Here is a 21,926-nt window from a genome sequence, read left to right as displayed (position 1 = left end):
GAGTACGTAAATATTTACAACAGTTCTGTCCTGTAGTTGGATAGATCTCTTTATCAATATGTGGTGTCCTTTTTGTTTTTGTTTTTTACTATAACCTTTGTTTTAAGACTATTTTTCTGATATGTAAGTATTGCTACACAGCCTTTTTGTTTCTATTTGCATAAATATCTTTTTCTAGTCTTATACTTTTATTCTGTTTGTATCTTTTGTTCTGAGATGGGTTTTATTGTTATTTATTTGTTGAAGTTCTAAGTTCCTTGAGCATCTTTATAACCATTGTTTTGAACTCTCTGGTAGGTTGCTTGTCTCCATTTCATTCAGTTCCTTTTCTAGGGATTTCTCCTGTTCTTTCATTTGGGGCATGTTTCTTTGTCTCCTCATTTTGCTTGTCTCTCTCTCTATTTCTGGGTGCTTTGTAGATCTGCTGTTACTCCCCCCATCTTAGTAGAGTGCTTTTGAAATAGATGTCCTGTGGGGCTAAGTGGTTCAGCCTCCCTGATCACCTGAGCTAGGTGTTCCAGGAATGCCCCCTGCATGGGTTTTGTGAGCTCTCCTGTTGAAATTTAGTCTCAATTGCTTTTGGCTCATCCATGGGTGGGCCTTGCCCTCAGGTTGGCTATCTGTGAGGACTGACCCTGACCACAGTGTCCAGGCTGCTCTGTGGGGGCTGACCCCATTTAGCGGAATTTGCCCCAGAAGGGTTTAGTGTCTGCCGAGATCTGGTGACATGTTCTTTTAAGAGAACTTTATAAAGCAGTCTGGGAACTCTGAAAGCATAGTTGCAGGGGACTACTTACTCTAAAGGTAAATAACTTTTTGCTTTTCTTTACTATAATTGTTAGAGCCCAGAACTATAATTTGGTGGAAAGGACTTGGCTTTAATGTCATTCAGACTTGGGTTGGCTTTAAATGTTAGCGCTGTTGCTTACAAGCTTCACGAATGCAAGGGAAACCACTTTATCTCTCTGAGCCTGAGTTTTCTTACTTGAAGTTGGCTGTATCTAATACGGAGCTGTCGGTACTATTAAGGGAAATGCACATGTGTAACACACATGGCTCTGTTTAAGGAGACAAGGATATATGAAGGCTATTTCATAAATGATTTCATGTCAAACAGTGAAATTAGTGGTGGTTGATTGCCTAAAAATTGCACTTATGGAGACTATTTTATTCTCTGGAGAAATCATTATTATAGTAAATGCAATAGCAGTCAATTCTTAAATGCAGTTTTATTATTATTTGTTATTGAGTAGCAGTTTTAGAAAGGGTCAGATAACAAATTATTGCTTTATTTTGTGAGTTACAACCAAGCCTGCATTTTAGGCATCAGTAGTGAACATATATGTGGAAACTTTTACCTCTTAAAGGGAGTACTTGGTAATAAGTTTATGCCTGAGGAATAAAGTTGTTTTTTTAATCAGCAAAATTGCATGGAAAACTGAACAGTTTATTTCTTAGACTTAGAGTAGATACTCAGGGTATACACGTAGTCTGATTGAGTAAGGGTTTTAAGCCCATTTCTTCTTTCTTCTCTGCCCCCAAAGTTTCTTATGGCTGAATTACATTACTTTTGGCTGAAGCTTTCAGATAATTTTGATTTTTTATTACATGGAGTTTTCAATTCTCCCACATAATGGCTGTAGAAATATGATTGCTTAAAAAATGTCTGAGTTACGAGACCTTGAGAAAGTCAGTAATCTCTGTGACCTGTGACAAAAAACAACAATAGCCATTTGATGTGAATGAATTAAAATTATACCAACTTTTTGGTCACATAGGAAAAAATGTTTTTTGGAGTGCTGCAGAATTATTAATTTAGTTTATGTGTGCCATGAAATGAAAAAGTTTGAAAATTGCTGCTTTAGGACTTTACCCTGAGGAATCGTTCAGTCACAACTGACAAAAGCACATATTGTTCTGCCCCAGTATGGACACTGAGATCTCGCAAACTCCGGGAAAATCCTGTCACTGAGAGGGGCTGAGAAGTGACAGGTATCTTCTGTATTGTCGCCTCCTCCAGCAATTGATAAGTCCTAATGCAGGGCAGCAGCTGGCCGTGTTTTGGGTCCCATGGGAACACCTTAAGTATCCCTGCTTTTCCTACGCACCAAGGACATAGTCTTTCCTGGGCCCACTGGAGAATTGCCTCATTCCAGGCAGCAAAAGGGCAGGAGGCTGGAAGCCAAAGTAATTTCTCTGGAGTCCTTGTTGCCAGTGTAGGGATTACACCTGGGAATTCTGTGGCACAAAGGTAATCCCTCTGCGCATTTTTGGCTTCCCCAGGGACGCAGTGTGACTGGAATGAGTGCTTTATGAGCAGCTGTAGGCCTGAGGAGTCTGATGTCTACCCAGTGTTTGCCTGCATGTTTTTGCCCAAGAAATATGCTGGCCTGTTGAGTCTTGGTGCCTAGCACGAAAACGTGGTAGCGAATGGGCAAACTGCCCAACAAACCTGAATTCCCCTGAGTTTAACTAGGGGTGTGAGAGCATAAGAGGCTGAATCTTCATTCTCAGAAGCATCTGCGTGTTTTATCTGAGTCACCATGTTTGGTGTGAATTAGCAATTGAGGGCTCCTGTGCTACAGGGATTTACTAAGAGAGAACATTATGGATGGAAAAGTATGTAAAAATGGATGCCCAGAGAGAAAACATTGGAATTCATAGTTTGCTAACATGCATGTGTGGAATTTTTTTTTATTTTTAAAAAGTTATGGATGAGGGTGGAGGAGGAAGGAAATAAATACAATACAATGGACTATAAAGAGAGTTGATTTGTCTGGTATATTAAAAAATAAAGTTTAGCCTTTCAAATAGTCAGTTGAGTGATAACAGCAGCCTGAGATTATAATCCTACACATACACACAACTGACTTGTTATCTGACCAAACCTCAGGGAGCGCCGGCTTGTCTGGGAGCTACATGTTTTGCAGGGCTAATTCTGCAATTGACTTCATAGTTGGGTGTGAGCCCTACACAAGGGGCTTAACTTACAAGCATCATAGAACGTAATATGTCATTCTAGAATGACTGTGAGTCTGGTAAAAGTCTTTATAAAACTCATATGAGCTTTAAGGAGTCTGCCATTAAGGTGAGAATGTGTATATTTTTTGAAAAGACAAGGAACCTTTCACCTCAGGCCAACAGTCTTAAAAATGAGAGGAAGTGACTTTCAAAACAAAAGTTAATTTAATAAATGTTTGTTAGTATAAATATATTTGTTGTGTAAGTATATCTATAATAAGATATTTTCATTTCTGTGGTGTATATATTTTTCTTTACAAGTCAACAGGTTTTTTTTTTTTCTTCCTATTAGGAAATTCCTGGAAAAGGAATGAGATGATATTACTTTTACCAAAACTTGGTTAGAGTATGTGGATTCTTGGTCAAAGTAATGATTTTGATTTCTGTATCTCTACATATTATGGATTATTATGGCACTTCTTCATATTAGAGTATCAGCTTAGATATATTATGTGACTGTTCCTTATATTGCTATATGAATATATATGAAAGACGAGTTTTCTTTCAGTGAGAACAGATTTATGTTTACCTGCTCTCTTGAGTTTGGCCGTCCTTCCCACAGGTGGGGACTGGCGTCTGCCCTGGGTTTGAGTTCACAGGTGGAACCGCAGCAGTGTTGGCCGCGTCCTGCCCTGTGGCTCCCTCTCCTGTGGGGCTGGCTAAGCCAGGACCTAACGCCTCTGCTTCTAAGGCTCTTGATCTAAATCTGGTTGGCGAAACCAGAAGTAGAGTAGCCTCCAAAAAAATCAGAGTAAAACTTTGTTTTTAATGGTAAAAGTGAAAATTCCTTACCACATACTAATAATTTTTGAAGAAGTCTTTTCATAGTATTTTCTTTCAGTTTGCTGGAAGTTAAGTAATCTAGCCTGAAGAAATTATTTTTCTGGAAGCATTTACCAATGGTAAAGAAGAAAAAATTTCTAAATAACTGAGTAGTTGGAGGTGAAATCTTTTTTCCCTGAGGAAGGATGATGGGATTGGAAATATGAAGAAGGAAATAATCATCCCTAGTTATACCCTCCAAGTTAGATATTAATATTTTCATATGTTTACTGCCAAGCTCTTATTCTTCTGATTCTTATTATTAAAGTTCTGAATGCAGGTTTCACAGTGTGCACATTACAGTGAATTACGATTGCAGTGAGCGCATTGCCTCTCCCAGTTGTAATCGCCACTGGCTCATGCCCAGGGCTGGTGTCTTCTGTTCCTTCCATTTCAGCGAAGCAAATCCCAGACATTTCACTATTTCATGCATAAATACTTTAACCCAGTTACTTTTTACATGTATACTTTGAAAACATTACAGAATATAGTTTCCTTAAAAAGAATAGAGAAAGCTAAAATCCCCTGTGACCTCCCACTGATCCAAGGCTACCTCTTCCAGCTGTCCACACCTAAAAGTAACTGGTACTCTTAATTGACTTTAGAACGTGTCCTTTTAATTACTTAATATTATGAGAGTACATATGTACATATTTACTATGTACATATGAGTATTACAAGAGAACATATGTAGCATATTTTATATATTTTTAAAATATAGATCAGTGATATTAAACTATACTTATTCTGCAAGTCTCAATTTCATTTTTGACACCTGGATAGTGAATCTATTCTTTAGTAAGTGAGTCTGATCCATTATACCTGGATTTATTTTAGTCCCCTTGTTTTGTGTTTCCTATTTCTTTTCCTGTTTTTCTTCCCCCTCTGTTCCCCACCTCTTGTAGATTATTTGAGTAGTCTTTGTTTCATCTTTTTTCCTCCTGGTTTATAAATTATGGATTCCATTTCTGTTTCGTAGTGATATTTTAAATTTTTGGCATACATATTTGGCTTATTTTTCTAGTGGAGTTTGATGTGAAGCTCCTACTTCTAGCCTGCTATGACTGGAATGTTTTTGCCAAAAATACCATTATTTGAAATGTTTACAGTTACTGTGGTTTCATTAATAGAGTGAAACCTTGTCAGTTAGATCAAACATTCCTTTTTCAGTAGTGGGTGAGTGTTTTATTTGATTGAATCTAATAGCTTTTCTCAGGCACTGATCAAAATTGAATACTTCATAGTATTTTATTTACCTGCCATAAGAGCAGCTACCCTAAGCCTTGTTTTTCTGATGTAACTATCTTCCCTGTAGGATTCTTGATGATCTCAGTGGTCCTATCAAAGTTATCTTTGCTTCATATCTCTCAAATCCTTATTGGAAGTAGAGTGTTCACATGGAGAAAGGGTACTTGTTAAGAGGGATGTGAGAGGGGATCGGGTTATTTGGGAGGTGATGGTGTGTTGCTACACCAAAGCAGGTTGTTTCATGGAACAAAGAACCTCATACTAATTACCTCTGGCAAAATGGAGCTCAGTTAGAAGGAGTGTCAGTGACTGCACCTTAGGGACCAGTTATGCTGTTTCCCTCCCACTGGCTGTGTTAGTTCTCCCCAACTCTGTTTCTCTGTCTCTATCAACTGACTTGTTTGCTCTCTCATAACTTAGGCTTGCATGTGCTTCTTCATTCTTCACTCCTCCTCTTCCTCTCTTTTCAACCCTAGCTCTACCACTAGTTGGTTTATTTTTGGAATGTTTCTCTTCTTAAGTTCCTGAGAGAGACTAGCCCAGTTCTACCTTTCAGGTCAGCCCTTAGATTGTCTTTCCTCCGGTGAGGCGCCCAGTCCTTGTTCCACCGGGTCTGGTTGCAGGAGAGGAGAGTCAGAGTGTCTAATTCGTTTTTAGGAGGAAGGGCTGTGGGAAAGTTGAAATCTACAATGTGGGGCAAAAGTAGGTTTATAGTTGTTCATGTAGAAAATAATACAATGATTAATAAATGATAATATAAGAATAAACTTACAACTGTAAGCCTACTTCTTCCCCATCCTGTATATTAGTCAGTTCAGGCTGCCACAACAAATACCATAGACTGGGTGGCTTAACAACAGAAATTTATTTCCTCATGGTTCTGGAGACTGGAAGTCTGCCATCAGATCATGCTGGTGTTGGTTTTTGGTGAAAACTCTCTTCCTGGCTTGTGGATGGCCACTGTGTCCTCACTTGGCCTTTTTTTTGGTGTTTAGATGTGGAGAGAGTGGGGAGGAAGAAGGAAGGGAGGGAGGGAGCAAGTGATATCTCCTTTTCTTTTAAGGTCATAGAAGCCTTATCTCCTAATGCAGTCATGTTGAGGGTTACGGCTTCAGCATATGAATTTTGGGGGCATATAATTCAGTCCATGGCAGCATTATAAGGTACAATGATTCAGCCTTTTAAACTGTTGATAAGGACAGATTTTATTTCCAGAAGAGTCATACCCCTGATATGCTGTTCTTTTTATATTTTCTATCTAGGTGATTGGTAGTACCATCCAATCTGTAACTGAAACAGGAAAGCTGGAATTCATGCTAAACTCATCTTCTTTCCATCCATATTGCCGGGTCCTGTTGCTTATAGCTTTTAATTAATTCTTGAATCGATTTTCCATTTTTATTTATTTTTCACTTTCATCCCTATTTTTAAAAATTGCCTTGTATCTGGCCTTTTTCCCCAGTTTATTTTGCTTCTCATAGGTCTTTCACACCATTATCAGAGTGGCCTTTCTAAAACAAAGTAACCATGTAACCAAAATAAACTTCAAAGCTAAATATTTAAACTCTTTAAGAATGGTATGCAGCACCCTCATCATGTCTGCTTCTGTCCTCCCTCCTCCTTCAACCTCAGTCCAGGTGCAGGAAACTCCCTGCAGTTCTCAGAAGGTATGAGGCGCCCTTGCCTCTGGGGGGAGCTCTTTTATCACCCTTTCTGTCCTGAGTCCCATCTGTTCTTTAGGGCTCTGTGCAGGGGTCTCAGAAGCTTTTCCTGTCTCTTCCGTTAGGGTGTGGTGTCCTTGTGTCATCTTATATTTTAAGTGCCGGTTTACAAGGTTTTTTCTTTCCAGTCACTTGCTCTGTTGGTTCCCAGACTGTGACCTCATTTCTCTAATTCCACCACCCAACAAGTTGTCACTCATGTAGGCTTCCCATGTGTGGTTGAATCAGTAATAACAGAACTTGAGTTCTTTTCTAATCCTGTGACTCCCTTGGCATTTTCACTTTGGATAGGTAATTTATCTTTCCATTTTGTAAAGGAAGGACAAGACTATTGATTAGTATTTGAAGTATGTTGTAAAGGCAAGGTTTATTGATACCTGATTGTCTTTGATTTGGGGGAGTAAAATAATAGACTCTATTATCATTGAAGGAATTCAAAAAGATTCGTAAATGCCAACTGGAAAATAAAAATATTGTTCACAAATGCTTTTTTGATCAAGCCTATAAAAATAAGGGAGAAGTTCAAAGAACAGATGCTAAAAAGAGGCTGAGTGTTTTCTCTTGGATGACTGCATGATGCTGGTGTCATTCGTCTGCTTCCTGAGCAGCAGTTCAATAACGTTATCCTAGAATATGAACTCTGACTGAGAGTGTAAGTGTTGTTGTCACGGCCAGTTGAATTTATGACAAACTACCTGCAAATGACTACAGCCTCCCATTTGAGAGCTAAGTTCAGGTAGTGCTGATGCAGCTATGAATGAGACAAATGCTAGATTTAAATGCAGTAACAGATGCTGAGCAACTCTGACAAGCCGCAAACCATTGCAGCAAGCTCTTTTAATGTTGTACTCCTCTTACAGTCAGAATTGTTTAAGATAACTAGAAAATTGTATGCATTTGGGACAGTTTCTCTCAGTGGAGTTATTTTTGGCATAAAACATATTTTCACTTGTTAGTTGCCATGTAATGTGCATTGGGCAGAACGATTTGTTTTATGTTTCAGACACTGCTTGTCTACTACATAAAAGCTGTGCCTGCATATTACCAGTACAACTTGTTGACACAAGTAAGATTATTAGTCAATTAATAAGTTTCTGTTTCTAAATAAAACTAAATATCCTGTTTGATTTTTATCCTCTGTTGAAACGTGTGTTACCGACCCATTTTTGGAAAATCATATGATCACAGCTAAAATCTTTAGAACTTTCTAAGGGATTGGGCAACTCTGTCATTATGTTAAAGTTTTTTAGGAATCAAAAAGGTCTTAAATTAAAAATGATTTTGAAAATTTGAGTTTTTTCCTAAGCTAATATATGGCTAAATAGGTTTTCCAGATAAAGTAATAGATTCCTGTTTAAATTTGAATTATGTAATCAACAAATTGGTGATCAGTATAAATATGTCCCAAGTATTGCATGGGATGTAATTATACTACAAAAATTTTCATGTGTCAGAAATTCAAATTTAACTAGGTATCCTGTATTTTTATTTGCTACTTCTGGCAGCCTTATAATGATACAAAATTTAAAAAACACGGAAGAAATGAAGTGCAAAATAAATTTCTCTTAATGCCCTCCAGCTTCTCACATCCCCATTAGTCTTTAGAAAGCTTGTAACCCGTGCTTTACTAACCACGCTCATACTAGTTTTACCTACGCAAGCATTTCCATCCCTTGTATATAAATTCTAGAAATTTAATACATTGCCCTGGACTTTTTTTTCCCAGTCAGCAATGTATTTACACCATGTGGCTTTTTTTCAAGACAGTATGGCAGATACGGGTAGTGTGATAGAAGAGTTAGCATGCTCTTTGAAATCAGGCAGAGTTGGATTCACATCTGCGTTCTCCAGCTTACTGGCTAGATATGTGGTCTTGAGTAAGGCCTCAGCCTCTCCTTTCCTCTGTTGTATTATCTGGAAAATGGAGAGAATAGTGTGCCCGGCAGTGGAGGATATTGTGGAGAGCAAGATGGTCAGGGTTCCTGCACCCCTGATGTAATGTGTGTATGTGATGTGCTCGTAGGTACTGAATTAACTAAGTCATTATTGATGTGTCTTTCAGTTCTCAGTGCCATGGCGACTGAAACAGACAGGTTCAGTTATAACCAGATGATGATATGGCCACAAGTACAATACATCAAGAGTAGCTAGAAGAGAACTAGTATTTTCTTTGCTATTTAAATAAATATTCTTATTCTCATGTGGAGGTATTTTTACCTTGAAATGTAATAGCCATTTTCTTAAGTACTTTGAATATTAATATAAGGAGGCTTGTTTTTTCTGGAGTTTTTCTTTAAAAACTTGTATTTTAAAAGTGATTTGTTTAAACATAGGTGAACTTTATATAAATGGTGAGTGTTACTGATCTTTCTTTGATATATCTACCATAGCTTCTAAAATACTTAATTCTGACACGTTCGTATCTTATATGGGTTGTCGGCAATGTTGCCTTGTCAACATCAGTCCATTTCAGATTTTATTCATTTTGGTTCCTGGAATTTATTATTATTATTATTATTATTGCCTATCAATAATTACTTTATTTTTAGTAGTTTATTATTGTATTTTTTCATTACTACTTATCCCCTTCCACTCCCTCCTCTCCCCCCATAGTCACCACACTGTTGTCCATATTCATGTGTCCATTTTCCTTTTTGCTTGATCTCTCCACCCCCCAAACCATGCTCCCAGCTGTCAGCCTGCTCTCTATGAGTCTTTCTCATAGTTCAGTTACATTCTACATATGAGTGAAATCCTATGGTATTTGTCTTTCTGTGACTGGGTCATTTCACTGGACTTTATACACAAGCAAGTTGTCTTCCTCTTTCTTCCTTTACTTTCTCCTTATGTGGGGCAAGGTCTACACAGTTTTGAACTTGGAAAGAGGAGAGAATGGTAAGGTAAATCTTCTTCCTATCAAGAGGCAGGGTATTGGAGAAGTTAAATTGTTAATTGACTCTGGATCTAGAATGCCTGGGTTTAGATTCTGGCTCCATCACTTACTAGTTGTATGACCTTGAGCAGATTAATTAACCTTTCTGTACCTTAGTTTCCTCAAGAGAGTGGATCAGGTGAGGATTAAAGGATTTAATTGTTTGATATGCTTTGTACAGTACCCAGCATGTGGTAGGTGCTGTTATCATTACTTCTGCTCCAGCATTAGTGTTGATCACTTTGTTATTGTGTCCATATCTCATTTCTTCTCTTTATTGCCTCTCTGCTTCAGCTTCCTCAGGGGTCATAGGAATTGCTCAGTAAAACCCTCAGAACTTGGCATTCTGACATGTATAGGATCTTTTTTAAGTCGTACTCATGGGCTATGACCCACTGTTACCACTCAGATACCCTTATATTTCCATATAATGATATAGTATTGGGATGGGTAGCGAGGGAAGGCTGAGAAGGAGCATTTATGCCTACCGTTTGATGGGAGTGGACTCCATATCTGCATCTCAAAAATTCTGTGATTACAAATGAGTTTCTTTATACTTAGAATCCTTGGGATAGGGGTATAGGACATAGAAAGGGCCACATTTTTTTGAATCTCCTATCTCTGTCATGGTAACTAATGGTAAAATCTGGAAAACCACACACACACACAAAATTCCATGTATTTGTTTTAGGGACATCAGAGCAGAGAAAACAGACAAACTAATTTTTTATCGCTGAAATCCAGAGTAGAGAGATTTCATCTGGGAGCTAATGTCAGTAACTTGCAACTTGAGCCTTAAAAACAAAACCAGAAACAAAAACAAAACCAAAAAACCTTTATGATAATAAGAACTTATCTGAAAAAGATTAATTCTTTTTTCACATAACTGACTTGGAGGTGAGCTCTTGGACAGCAGTGTTTTTCTTAGTTGGGAACTGCCTGTCCTATACTTCCTCTGCAGACGCCTTCTAAATCACTGCGCCTCTAAATTCAAAGGGTGCCTCACCTCCGCCTCATGCCAATACAGCCTGTCTTTCTCAGTTAAGATTTTATAAGGGAAAGAGAATAGCACCAAATTTTATTGTGTATGCCAAGTACTCATGTATATAATATTACCCTTTCTGAACTTTAAGAGATTTTCAAGTTCAGAAAAGACAGATAAGTGACTTAAACACATACAGCTAGTAAGTGTTCAAGTTGAAATCATCAGACTCCTTAATCCATGCTCTTTCATTGCTATCATGCTTCCCCTTGGGCAATTTAATCAAATATACCTACGTAGATCTGGGCTTCCTTATGTTGGGGTATCTTTAGTTTTTAATTGTCAGAAGTTAATAATTTTTTGAGAGGGGAAACCAAATTGTATGCTATTTTATGAAGGAATATTATAGTCTCCTTGTCAGTAAGAATAAAAAATATGACTAGCTTATTTTTAAGGTCTCCCTGTGTTTTTCCCCATGAAACCATTAAGTGCCTGGTATTGGAATGCTCATCTATATGGCCTCAGCATTAATCCTGCATATATATTTTATAGTTATGATTTATGCAGTGAGCTGAAAATCGGTATATTTTATTTGATGCAATGAATAAATATGTTTTCTGGAAAACTGGAGTTCAGATGCTAGGCCCTTGTCTCAAGGCCACATTGCTATTTAGGTTTCAGTTCCAGGTTAAAGCCAGTACCCTCTTCTTGTGACACCAGGGCATGTGTTAAACAAGTCCTAGTGGCTGAGCTTTTTGACTGTTTGAAATGAAATAGCAGCACAATTTACAATAGCCAAGTACTGGAAGCAACCTAAGTGCCCATCAGCAAAGGAGTGGATCCAAAAACTATGGTATATTTACACAATGGAATTCTATGCAGCAGAGAGAAAGAAGGAGCTTATACCCTTAATGGCATGGATGGAACTGGAGAGCATTATGCTAAGTGAAATAAGCCAGACGGTGAGGGACAAATACCATATGATCTCACCTTTAACTGGAACATAATAAATAGAAGAAAAAAGCAAACAAAATATAACCAGAGACATTGAAGTTAAGAACAATCTAACAATGGTCAGGGGGAAGTGGGGAGGGGACAGTGAGGAGAGGGGATTACAGGAACTACTATAAAGGACACATGGACAAAATCAAGGGGGAGTGTGGAGGTGGGGGAGGGAGGTGGGTTCACCTGGGGTGAGGTGGAGGGATGGGGAGAAAAGGCACGCAACTGTAATTGAATAACAATAAAAAGTTAAAATTAAAAAAAATGAAGTTGGTGGTTTCAGTAGTATGCTTTAAATTGGGGTAAGGGAAGTCATTAAGTACTGTTCTCTGTTATTACCCAGAGCTAACTGCAGGCGTTAATGGTCTCTGCATGTGTTCACATATATACCTCACATACTTCCATATTTTCCAAACACATTTTCTCATAAAAGAAATAACAGGAGGCAACTTCTTCCTTCTCAGAGAAATCCCCTTTCTCATCTTCCAGATGAAAGTGAGGATGTGGTGGTAAGATTTTTTCTCCACTGAAGGAATTATCTACTGACTTCCTGATGACACAGTTTTCTGCAAGACAAAGGGTAGACTTAACTGTGGAGACATTGTGCAAAATTGGTGGACAGCAAAGATTAAAGATGGGTTAGTGCTGTGAACATTGTCAGTGGAGAGGTGAATTCAGTACTTAAAACTATCTAGACAAGTATTGTCAGAGAAAGATGAGATCTGTGTGAGTTGGAGCATTTGAGAAATTTGCGTTATCTTTTTTTCTTTTTTTTTTTTAATGGGAAAGAAGAGAATAGTATAGCCAGGAGAGTATTTTGAAAACCTTTGAAGAATCTTTTTTTAATGTAACACTCTTTCGTTCAGTTTTTCGTCCATGATGTACCGTATCACCTCCCAGTGGCTGGTTGTACCGCTTGAGTGTCCCAGTTCGTTTCTGGTTGGTATGGACGTGCCATCTCCCCAGTTACACTGTGCACTGTCAAGGCCAGGATCACGTCTTCTGCTTTTTACATTTTAATCTTTGCCCACAGAATTTCTTATGCAAAGTCAGGTTAGCTTCTTACTCTGAGGGTAGGGATCTTTAAATGAGTCCAAGGTGTTAGTGAACTGTGTTGAGGAGCTTTAAAGGAAATATTCTGGATATGTCTGTAATCCTATTTGAAAGAGATTTTATGTCGTTAACCTTATTTTGTGAGTATTACCTGCAAAATAAGATATTTTTTGCCTATAAGGAAAACTGTCTTTTAAGTCAAAAAAATTTTAATGGTCAGAGGAATTACAGTAATATCAAGTACTTTCTATAGGATATAGTTTCAGAATATAACTTTAAAGTTCTGATAAAACATGACTGTTTCATTTTTTTTCTCCCCAGAGTTCCATTTTGGTTGCTGTTTGCAGAGAAGAACACTGAACATTGAAAAAACATGTTAGACACTATAGGTAAGACCTATTACAGAGAGTAACAATAAGAATTGAAAGTCCTTCCAATGGAATCTTTGAAATATGGTGTGTTCTAAGTAGCAGGAGTCTATTGTAACTTAGTTTTTAAAAGTTTTTATCTACTAGCATTAAACTAAGGTAATGTGTTTCTATATTTGTACAGTTTCATCTGAAGTGTTATAAAAACATCATTTATAAGCAAAAGTTAAAAGCATATGTAATGTTTTACTAATTATGTGTTTTATGCTTAAATATAAACCCAATTCTTACGTACGAACCTAATGCTGGCTTTTTATGCTGAGATACCATGGGAAATGGGACCCAGGTTAAAGTTTTTATCTGTATCTTATAATTTGCTTTTAGATTTCTGCATATGAGTAAATATTGTTTGTTTAAATTTGTGTGTATTTGTGAACTCATGGTCAACATTAATTCATGTTTTAATGTCCCAATTTCTGTGTAATTCCACATTTAATGTTATAGAAAGTGTCTCTGGTGATGATGCTCATTCTTTTTGAGTACTATGATGTGGCAAATATATTTTAATATGTATAATGTTTAATCTGTTAGGACACGTAACTGAACAATCTCCATTTCAAAAGAATAGTTGACTTCACTGCTAAGTAAGAGAGCGAGTAGAGGAGAGAGGGATCAGTGTATGCGCACACACATACCCAGGCTTAGAGAGACGTTTTTAACTATTTTTGGTAGAAATTCACCATCTGGTGGAACATGTAAGATGCTGGGATTATTATTACTATTATATTATTATATATTTTGCAGGTTTGTGTCTGATACATTAAGTGGTCAATTAATATTTGAATTATCATAATTGTGAATTATCTATATATGTAAATTTGCTATTTAGATTTTGGGGAAAACTAAAAGTATTAAAAAATTGTGTTTTTGAAGTGATATATGCATTACTGTGATGTATTTTCAAGTAAATTCTCACATATAGGATGATTTTGTTTCTAATATATGGCATTGTCATATTTTGGGTGTTATGACATTATCCACATTCACTTATATTTGAATTATATTTCTAATTTATCTTACATGTAAATAATTTTTAACAGGTGAAAATATCAGCATTAGCAAGAATACAGAGCATTTACTCTTCAATAGTTTTTATTAAAGTAGAAATAGCTGGCACTAGCACTCAAATATACTTTATCTGAATTAGTTTCTGTACTTTAAAATTAGTCGCATGTATCATACATTGTAATCAGTTCCTGCTTTCAGTCAAACTTTCTTAAAAGAGACTTCAAGTTTGAGGGACATATTTATAGTGACATGTTTCAGTCCCTCCTTTTTTTTTTCCAAGTCAATTTTATGCTTTCAAAAAGGAATAATTGTAGGATTTCTATAAGCGTGGGTTGATGTGCGTGTTCGAATCCTGTTACTGACTGATGCTGCTCTTCGGTATAGACAAAAACCGGGCCCTGCAGGCCGCAGAGCGCTTGCAAGCCAAGCTGCGAGAACGTGGGGATGTGGCAAATGAAGACAAACTGAACCTTCTAAAGTCAGTCTTGCAGAGCCCACTCTTCAGTCAGATTCTGAGCCTTCAGACTTCTGTACAGCAGCTGAAAGACCAGGTAGGACATCACTCACCCAAAGCAGGCATTCACGGCTTGGCACAGATCTTGTGAAAGGCTGGTGTTTTTCTGAAAGGCTGATTTTTGTATGTGTTAATGAATAGTTAATGAAGTCATTTAAACCTCCAAAGGAGACATTCACATTCACTGTGGCTTCCCCCGCCCCAGTTATTTTTATAATGGTTGTTGCTGTATATTGTAGATGATATGACATTGTGTTGAAGGTTGTGCGAATGCTAAAGAAAGAGCCCCTACAGGAGAAAGGGATAATAAAATATGTTTAGAGTGGGTGGCTGTAGACTTGGTTTCCATCATCACCAAAGCTTATTGTTCATGTGATCTTGCTCATTCAGATTCAGACATTCAGTATACTTATAAGATTTCAGATAAGCCTTGATTTGCATGTGTAATCATGTGTGAAGAAGGGAAATCACCTCCATTTTAACAGTAAAAGGAATAATTACACTGTCATCAGTTAGAGGAATTGCATTTCTCACTTCTTAAAGGAGTGTAAGTAGCCATTCCTTCCATGACAGCATCAGATGGTGATAAACATTAGAACTTCTAAATGTAACAGTTTTCTCTGTAAAAATTATGAGCATTAAAAAGCCCTAGCATTTATTTATATTAAAACTGAAATATATCACAATGACAGAATGAAAATTGAAGTCAGTTCTTTGAATTTACTAATTAAATCACCATTTCTCAGGTTTTAAAAAAATGTTTAAGTGATTTTTTTTTGTCCTCACTGGAGGATATTTTCTCACTGCTTTTTGAAAGAGATGAAGGAGAAAGAGAAACACAGATGCAAGAGAGAAGCATTGATTGGTTGCCTCCTGTATGTGCCCAGATGGGGGATTGAACCCGCAACCCAAGTATGTGCCCTGACCAGAAATCTAACCTGCAATAGTAACAGTTAGGGGATGACGCTCCAACCAACTGAGCCACAATGATCAGGGCAAAAAAAAAGTTTTTTAAATGGTTGTTACCCTCACAAGGTTTGAAGTCAATCTATGCCTTCAGTACAAGTCAATTCCCATTCTAATATTTTTAGCATTAATTTAATGGTATTGGATGACTTGCTAGCAAATATTCTGTATTAAAAGGTTAAAAATGAAACTTAAGACTAGTTTTATAATTCAGTGAAAGAACAGCTTCAGTTAAAAATACTTCAAATGTGTGCCAAGTGCAAAAAAAAAAAAACCACCAAATAGTAGCAATGTCATGAAACTTCTTAATCTAGATATGTTGGTAGCCAAAAAATTAAATGAAGAAGAATCTTTAAAAATATTTTTCTCTGGTGAATTTCTACTTAATGATTTTTAAAGTTGTCATCATGAATTATGAAAATGAGGTGTTTTATTATGTATAGTTGTATTTGTCCCTGTTGCAAGTTATTGAAAAGATTGGTTTTAGACACTCATTTTCAGAATGGATGGGCAAGGTTTTCGAGAAACCAATATCCTGAATATAAATGTGATTATGATGTGAAAAAATGGTTTTTCAGGGAATGTGAAGTTGAGCAGGTGCCTTCTCCCCTTGTTGTAGTATAAAGATATGATTATAATGACAGGAAAAGTTGAAACAAAGTACTAGTCAGTATGTGAGGAAATACCACTAGTCCAGTGAGATAACTATACAAATGCCCCTTACGGTCTGCCTGATGTGAGCGGAGTAGCATTTGCACTTGCCAGGCTGCCCAAGGGAGGGGGTAGAAGGGCCTACTTGTTGCTGAGCTGGTTTTACCATTTCCAAGTAGGGAATGGGCTCCAAAACTGTCTCAGCGCCGTGTGATTCAGCTGCAACCTCCTCGGAAATCTGTGAAGCACAGTATCATCATATGCCACCGTCTGTGACTACATACAGTGTGGTGGTGTTTTTGTATTAACGATAGACACTGATGTATTTCAGGACTAAGTAAGCTACGAGGTTTGTGAATTCTGTAGACATGTCTCACATGCCTTTGGACTTTTGGCTCTTAGGTCACCTGTTCAAGTACTAAAAGGGTCCAAGGAGACCCTGTGACCCACACCATGCTTATCATCACGACTTCAGGAGGACGAGTGACTAGAACTAGAACTCAGTTTTCTCGGCCTTGCCAGGCACCGCCCCTGCCCATTTCTGACTGTGCAGCTCCTCTCACATATCTTTTTCCCCCAAAGGCAGAAACTTGGTCCTTGGCTGATAAAAGTTTAATTTCTGTTAAAACCATGGACAACTTCTCAGTTGTTTTGATTCTTTACTTTAGTCTCCATTCTTTACTAATTTAATATCATTCATTTATTGAACCGGATTTTTGTCTTGTATGACTACAGTACAATTTCAGAAACTTGTATTATTTTCTGTATTAAAGTTTAAATACAAATATTCCAGACTTTGTTTGACTTAAATTCTCTATATAATTTACCAACTGCTAATTTATATTTTAATATTTAATTAATACACCTAAAGAAGGAAATATTTTTGTGCTTTTCAACCAATAACTACACAGATCTGATCAACAGTGGTTAGCTTTTGTTTATTACCTTATACCTAAATTATGTTTTCAGACGTATAATTTTATATGCACAATAGATACAAGTTACTGTCTCCATCTTTGTTAGTATTACTGGTATATTTGGCCCCTCTGATTTTTTCCCACCATAATTGTTCTTTTAAAAAGCGAAGGGAGAGAATAATTGAAAAGCTCAAGGTATGTGCAGCATATTGGAGAACGCGATCATATAGTTGCTTTAATGACAGGTGCTGACGTGCCATGTATAATTAAGCCTACTATTTCCCCCCTCAGATCCTCCTCATTACATCTATTCAATACTGTTTAATTTTTCTAATTTGCTGCTTCAGTGTTAAGACTGCTCTTAGATATCAAACTGTTTCCCTTTGGCAAATTAAACACTTGACAGGTGTGTAACTGAGAGGGCAAAGAAAAGCCATGCCCTGAAGGGATGTGCTATTTAAATATTGTCAGAAATATTAACAGGACTGAGAGTATAATTGATGCCTCTGTTTAACTCCGCCACATTGTGCATTGTTCTCACCGCCAGCTAAAAGGATGTGTGCTATTAGACCTGAATAATCTCTAATGGCTCCAGTTTATTTCCTACTGCATGATTCCTGTTAAGTGAAGAGAAGAAAAAAAAAGAAATGGGACTGTGTGTCAATGATCTGTCAAGTGCAAATTCTCCAGTAGTGTCCTCCCTGTCACCTAGCCATCACGGCTAATAACTGCAGGGCTCAATGCGCATTCATGACAAAAATCCAGCCATTGAGGGGCAAATAAACACGTTAGCAGTTTGATAATAGGAACTTGTCAGCCATGAGGAAATTGGATTTGCATATTTATTCTATGACGCTTCTCCAGTCCTGTATAGGTGTATGCTACTTTCCTGATGATTTAATTGCTGTGCCTTGTGAATTGACCACAGGCACTAAATGAAACATCTTTTTACCCTGAGTTAGTCATAAGAAACTGTCGATTAAAATTGTTTATTTAATTAAAAGTTTGGGACTAATGTTTGAAAATTTATATTGCTGGTTTTTCTTTCTTTCTTTCTTTTTTTTTTTTTGAAGCTTTGGCAACAGAGATCAATTCTAAGATTGAGGAAAAGATGTGGGTAATTCAGGTTACAAGAGCTGCTGATAGGGGAAACAAGCTCTGAGGCACAGCATATTCAGAGCACTCTCTTTGTAGTGACTTCCAGATGTTCTGGAGTGTGACACTCTTTTGTTGGTGTTTTTATTTGATATTTCCAGGCTCCCAGTTCATTCACCTTTCTCCCAGAAGAGTCTTGATACACACACACACACACACACACACACACACACCATCTAGATGCATGCATTATATACACAAAAAATTGTCAGATTTTCTGCTGTTTTCCTTGTAAATTTTGACATCTCTTGAAATAATTGGAGAGATACTGATTTAACATAAATCAAGTTGGAAATTACTTCAAGTTCATCAGGTTCAGTGTTGATGAATATTATATTTTTATTTTTAGTTTTGAAATACAGTCTTCATGGTATAAAATTTTGATTTATATTTCTGCTTATAAGTTTTATCTGAGTTTGGTTTCTAAGTTTAACTTGAGTTTGGTTTATATTTCTGTTTTTAAGTGTTACACATTCCAAAAAGTATTTGATACAACCTCTGATGGCAAAACATGTTGATTAGTATTTGATTCAAAGATAAATCTAAATAAAGATCACATAAAAAATATAAGGCCTATATTTTTCCAGGACCTTGGGTTACTAAAATTAATTATATCGTTTAATTTCCATTACTTGTATGCAATGGCAAAACAAAACAAAACAACAGCAGAAAAACTGGGGCATTATGTATTCCTCAATGTGAGACATCATCCAGTGAGCCAGATTCTCGCTTGGCGATGGGAGGGTTGTATCATGGATGCTTCATAAAAGAAGGCTCACAATCATTTATTATTAAAACTTGGCTGAATGCCTAAAATCAATAAAAATACAATGAATAAATAAGATAGAGGTTTTCACTATCCGGAGGGGGAAATAGAACATATATAAGCTTCTGTAATTAATTAGAAAATCAAGAAGTGGGTGGTATGAGAGGAAGGTATTACTAACTTGGACTAGAAGAAAAGCTCACACTGGAGATAACACGGGTCTTGGAAAATGATTAAGAATTTTCTGTAGAGGTGCGGGAAATAATTTCAGGTAGTGGGAGTAGCGTGTACCTGGGTACAGAACATCTCAGCTGGGGGTGATCTTGCATTCTCCCTTCCTAGGAGACATTTGGCAATGTCTGGAGACATGCTTGATTGTCCCAGTTTGGGGTGGGAGGGGGCATGCCGCTGACACATAACACGTAGGTGCCAGGGCTGCTGCTAAACATCCTCAGTGCACAGAGAAACCCTCCAGAGCAGAGTTACCGGGTTTATAAAGTGTGCCCTGCTTGAGCATCTGAGATCAATCTGAGCACAGATTGAGCATCTGTGAAATAGTCACACACAGACCTGTGGTATCAGAGCAGTGGAATATATGCAGGCTGTTGGTAAGAGAGAACACTCGCAAGCCAGATTGTGAAGGATTTAGTAATTTAGGGTTTTTTTTTAAATCATCTTTGCTCGGTAACTTTTTAAATTTCTCCACATTAAAAAAATGGTAGTAAAAAGATACAACATAAAATTAAGGAAAGAGTTTTAATGATAATTTGATAGGTAAGACCTTCAATTATAATTGTAAATACATGAATTATTCTTTTAAGAAATGCTTCTTTCATATTTCTAACAATGAAATACACTAAGAATACACAGTAAGAATATATCACATTCAAACTTAATAAAAGTGATGGTTTTTCTTCCAGAGGGTAAATGAGGAAATGTACAACCTGTATTTTTTTTCTGGTGCTTTGTCTTAAAACAGGAGCTAATTTTAGAAAACCTAGAGAAATACTTAATGTGCATTTCGGAGAGTCCCTTTCAAGTATCTGACACCAGTTGCGGGTGCTACCGTGGGGCATGCCTGCAGGGCACCGTCGGTAGGCGTGTACTTGTAGGCTGCCAAATCAGGTTTACCCACAGAGTGTTGAGGTATGCTGCTTTCAAGCAGTAGCATCAGTAACTGGTAATTTCTTACATTTTTATTTTTAAGATGAGTGGAAAGATGAGAATTATTTATTGAATTTATTGGGGTAACATTAATAAAATTATATGTTTAACATGTACAGTTCTATTTCAACATAATGCAACATCTGTATATTGTACTGTGTGTTCACCCCCCCAAGTCACGTTTCCTTCCATCACCATTTGTCCTCCCTTTACCCTCTTCTACGTCCCCCCACTGCCCTTTCCTCTGGTATCCCCTGTGTTGCTCTGTCTATGGGTTTTTTTTTTCCTTTTTTGGTTAATCCCTTCCCGTTTTTCACACAGCCCCACAACCACCCTCCTTGCTTGACAGTCATCAGTCAGTCCTCTGTGTATGAGTTTGTTTCTGTTTTCGTTGTTAGTTTATTTCGTTCATTATATTCCACGTATGAATGCAGTCATAAGGCCGTTGTCTTACTGGCTTACTTAACATAAAGCTCTTCAGGCCCATCCATACTATTGCAAAGGGTAAGATCATTCTTCCGCTTCCCTCTTCCTCCCTCCTTCCTTTTCTTACTGCTTAGTATTCCATTGTGTAGATGTGCCACAGATTTTTTTTATCACTCGTCTATTGATAGACACTGAGCTACTTCCAAATCTTCGCTATCATAAACAACACTGCAATGAACATAGAATTGCATATATTCTTTCAAATTAGTGTTTCAGGTTTTTTTTTTTTTCAGATATATTCCCAGAAGCAGACTTACTGGGTCATAGGGCAATTCCATTTTTAATGTTTTGAGGAAATTCCATACTGCTTTCCACAGTGGCTGCACCAGTCTGCATTCCCACCAACAGTGAACTAGTGTTTCCTTTTCTCCACAACCTCTCCAGCACTTGTTGTTTGTTGATTTATTGATGATGGCCATTCTGACAGGTGTGAGGTATTATCTCATTGTGGTTTTAATTTGCATTTCTCTGATGATTTGTGACATTGAGCATTTTTTCACATGTCTATTGGCCATCTGTATGTTCTCTTTGGAGAAGTGTCTGTTGGATCCTCTGCCCATTTTTTAATTGGATTGTTTATTTTTCCTTTGCATCTGCATGAAATTAAATATCTTTTTCTATCCCTTTGCTTTTAGTCTCTGTGTATGGAAAGATGAGAATTTTGATAACAGCATTTTGTTGCCCCGCTTTAAGTTTTGTTATCAGAAAAATACTGTTTTGTGCAATTCTGTCTCCAAGAGCAGGAATAGCTATTTCCTCAGGTTTATTTTATTGCTTTATAAGTGACAAGAAAAATGACCCCTCTCTCTATGGCTTCTAATTTGAGACTGAAAGGAAGATGATTCATCTGTAGGCTCGCAGTCAGTAGAGGGGAAGTGACTTCTGTCTCTCAAGAATGTGTAAGTTAAATTATGACTTGGTGTCCCTAAGGGGAAGGGAGAAAAAGAAAGAAAATGTGCCTATTCCTGTTAACAGAAATTGTCTAAAAATGGGCTGGAACTCCTCCCTGTGTATATTGCTTGTGAGAAAGAGGAAAGGTTTTTCTTATCCCTGAAATGGTTTGACTTTTGTGGTAGAGTATTGCAGCCGT

At 37.2% G+C, this 21,926-nt stretch overlaps 1 protein-coding gene across 7 annotated transcripts in view; it reads left to right on the top strand.

The window, feature by feature from the left end:
- MPDZ (multiple PDZ domain crumbs cell polarity complex component) overlaps positions 1–21,926 on the top strand; it is a 162,862-nt gene that overhangs the window by 16,442 nt on the left and 124,494 nt on the right. For all 7 annotated transcript variants that reach the window (XM_053924490.2, XM_053924502.2, XM_053924496.2 and 4 more), the window contains exons 2-3: positions 13,103–13,170; positions 14,602–14,768. In XM_053924490.2, the coding sequence (XP_053780465.1) occupies positions 13,155–13,170; positions 14,602–14,768 (183 nt within the window). In that variant the 5' untranslated portion in view covers positions 13,103–13,154. The remainder of the gene's footprint in view (positions 1–13,102; positions 13,171–14,601; positions 14,769–21,926) is intronic.

The sequence above is a fragment of the Desmodus rotundus genome, chromosome 1 (assembly GCF_022682495.2).
Source record: "Desmodus rotundus isolate HL8 chromosome 1, HLdesRot8A.1, whole genome shotgun sequence".
NCBI classification, from domain to species: domain Eukaryota; kingdom Metazoa; phylum Chordata; class Mammalia; order Chiroptera; family Phyllostomidae; genus Desmodus; species Desmodus rotundus.
Note: the sequence above shows the minus strand (reverse complement) of the source record. Positions and strands in the feature narration are given on the sequence as shown.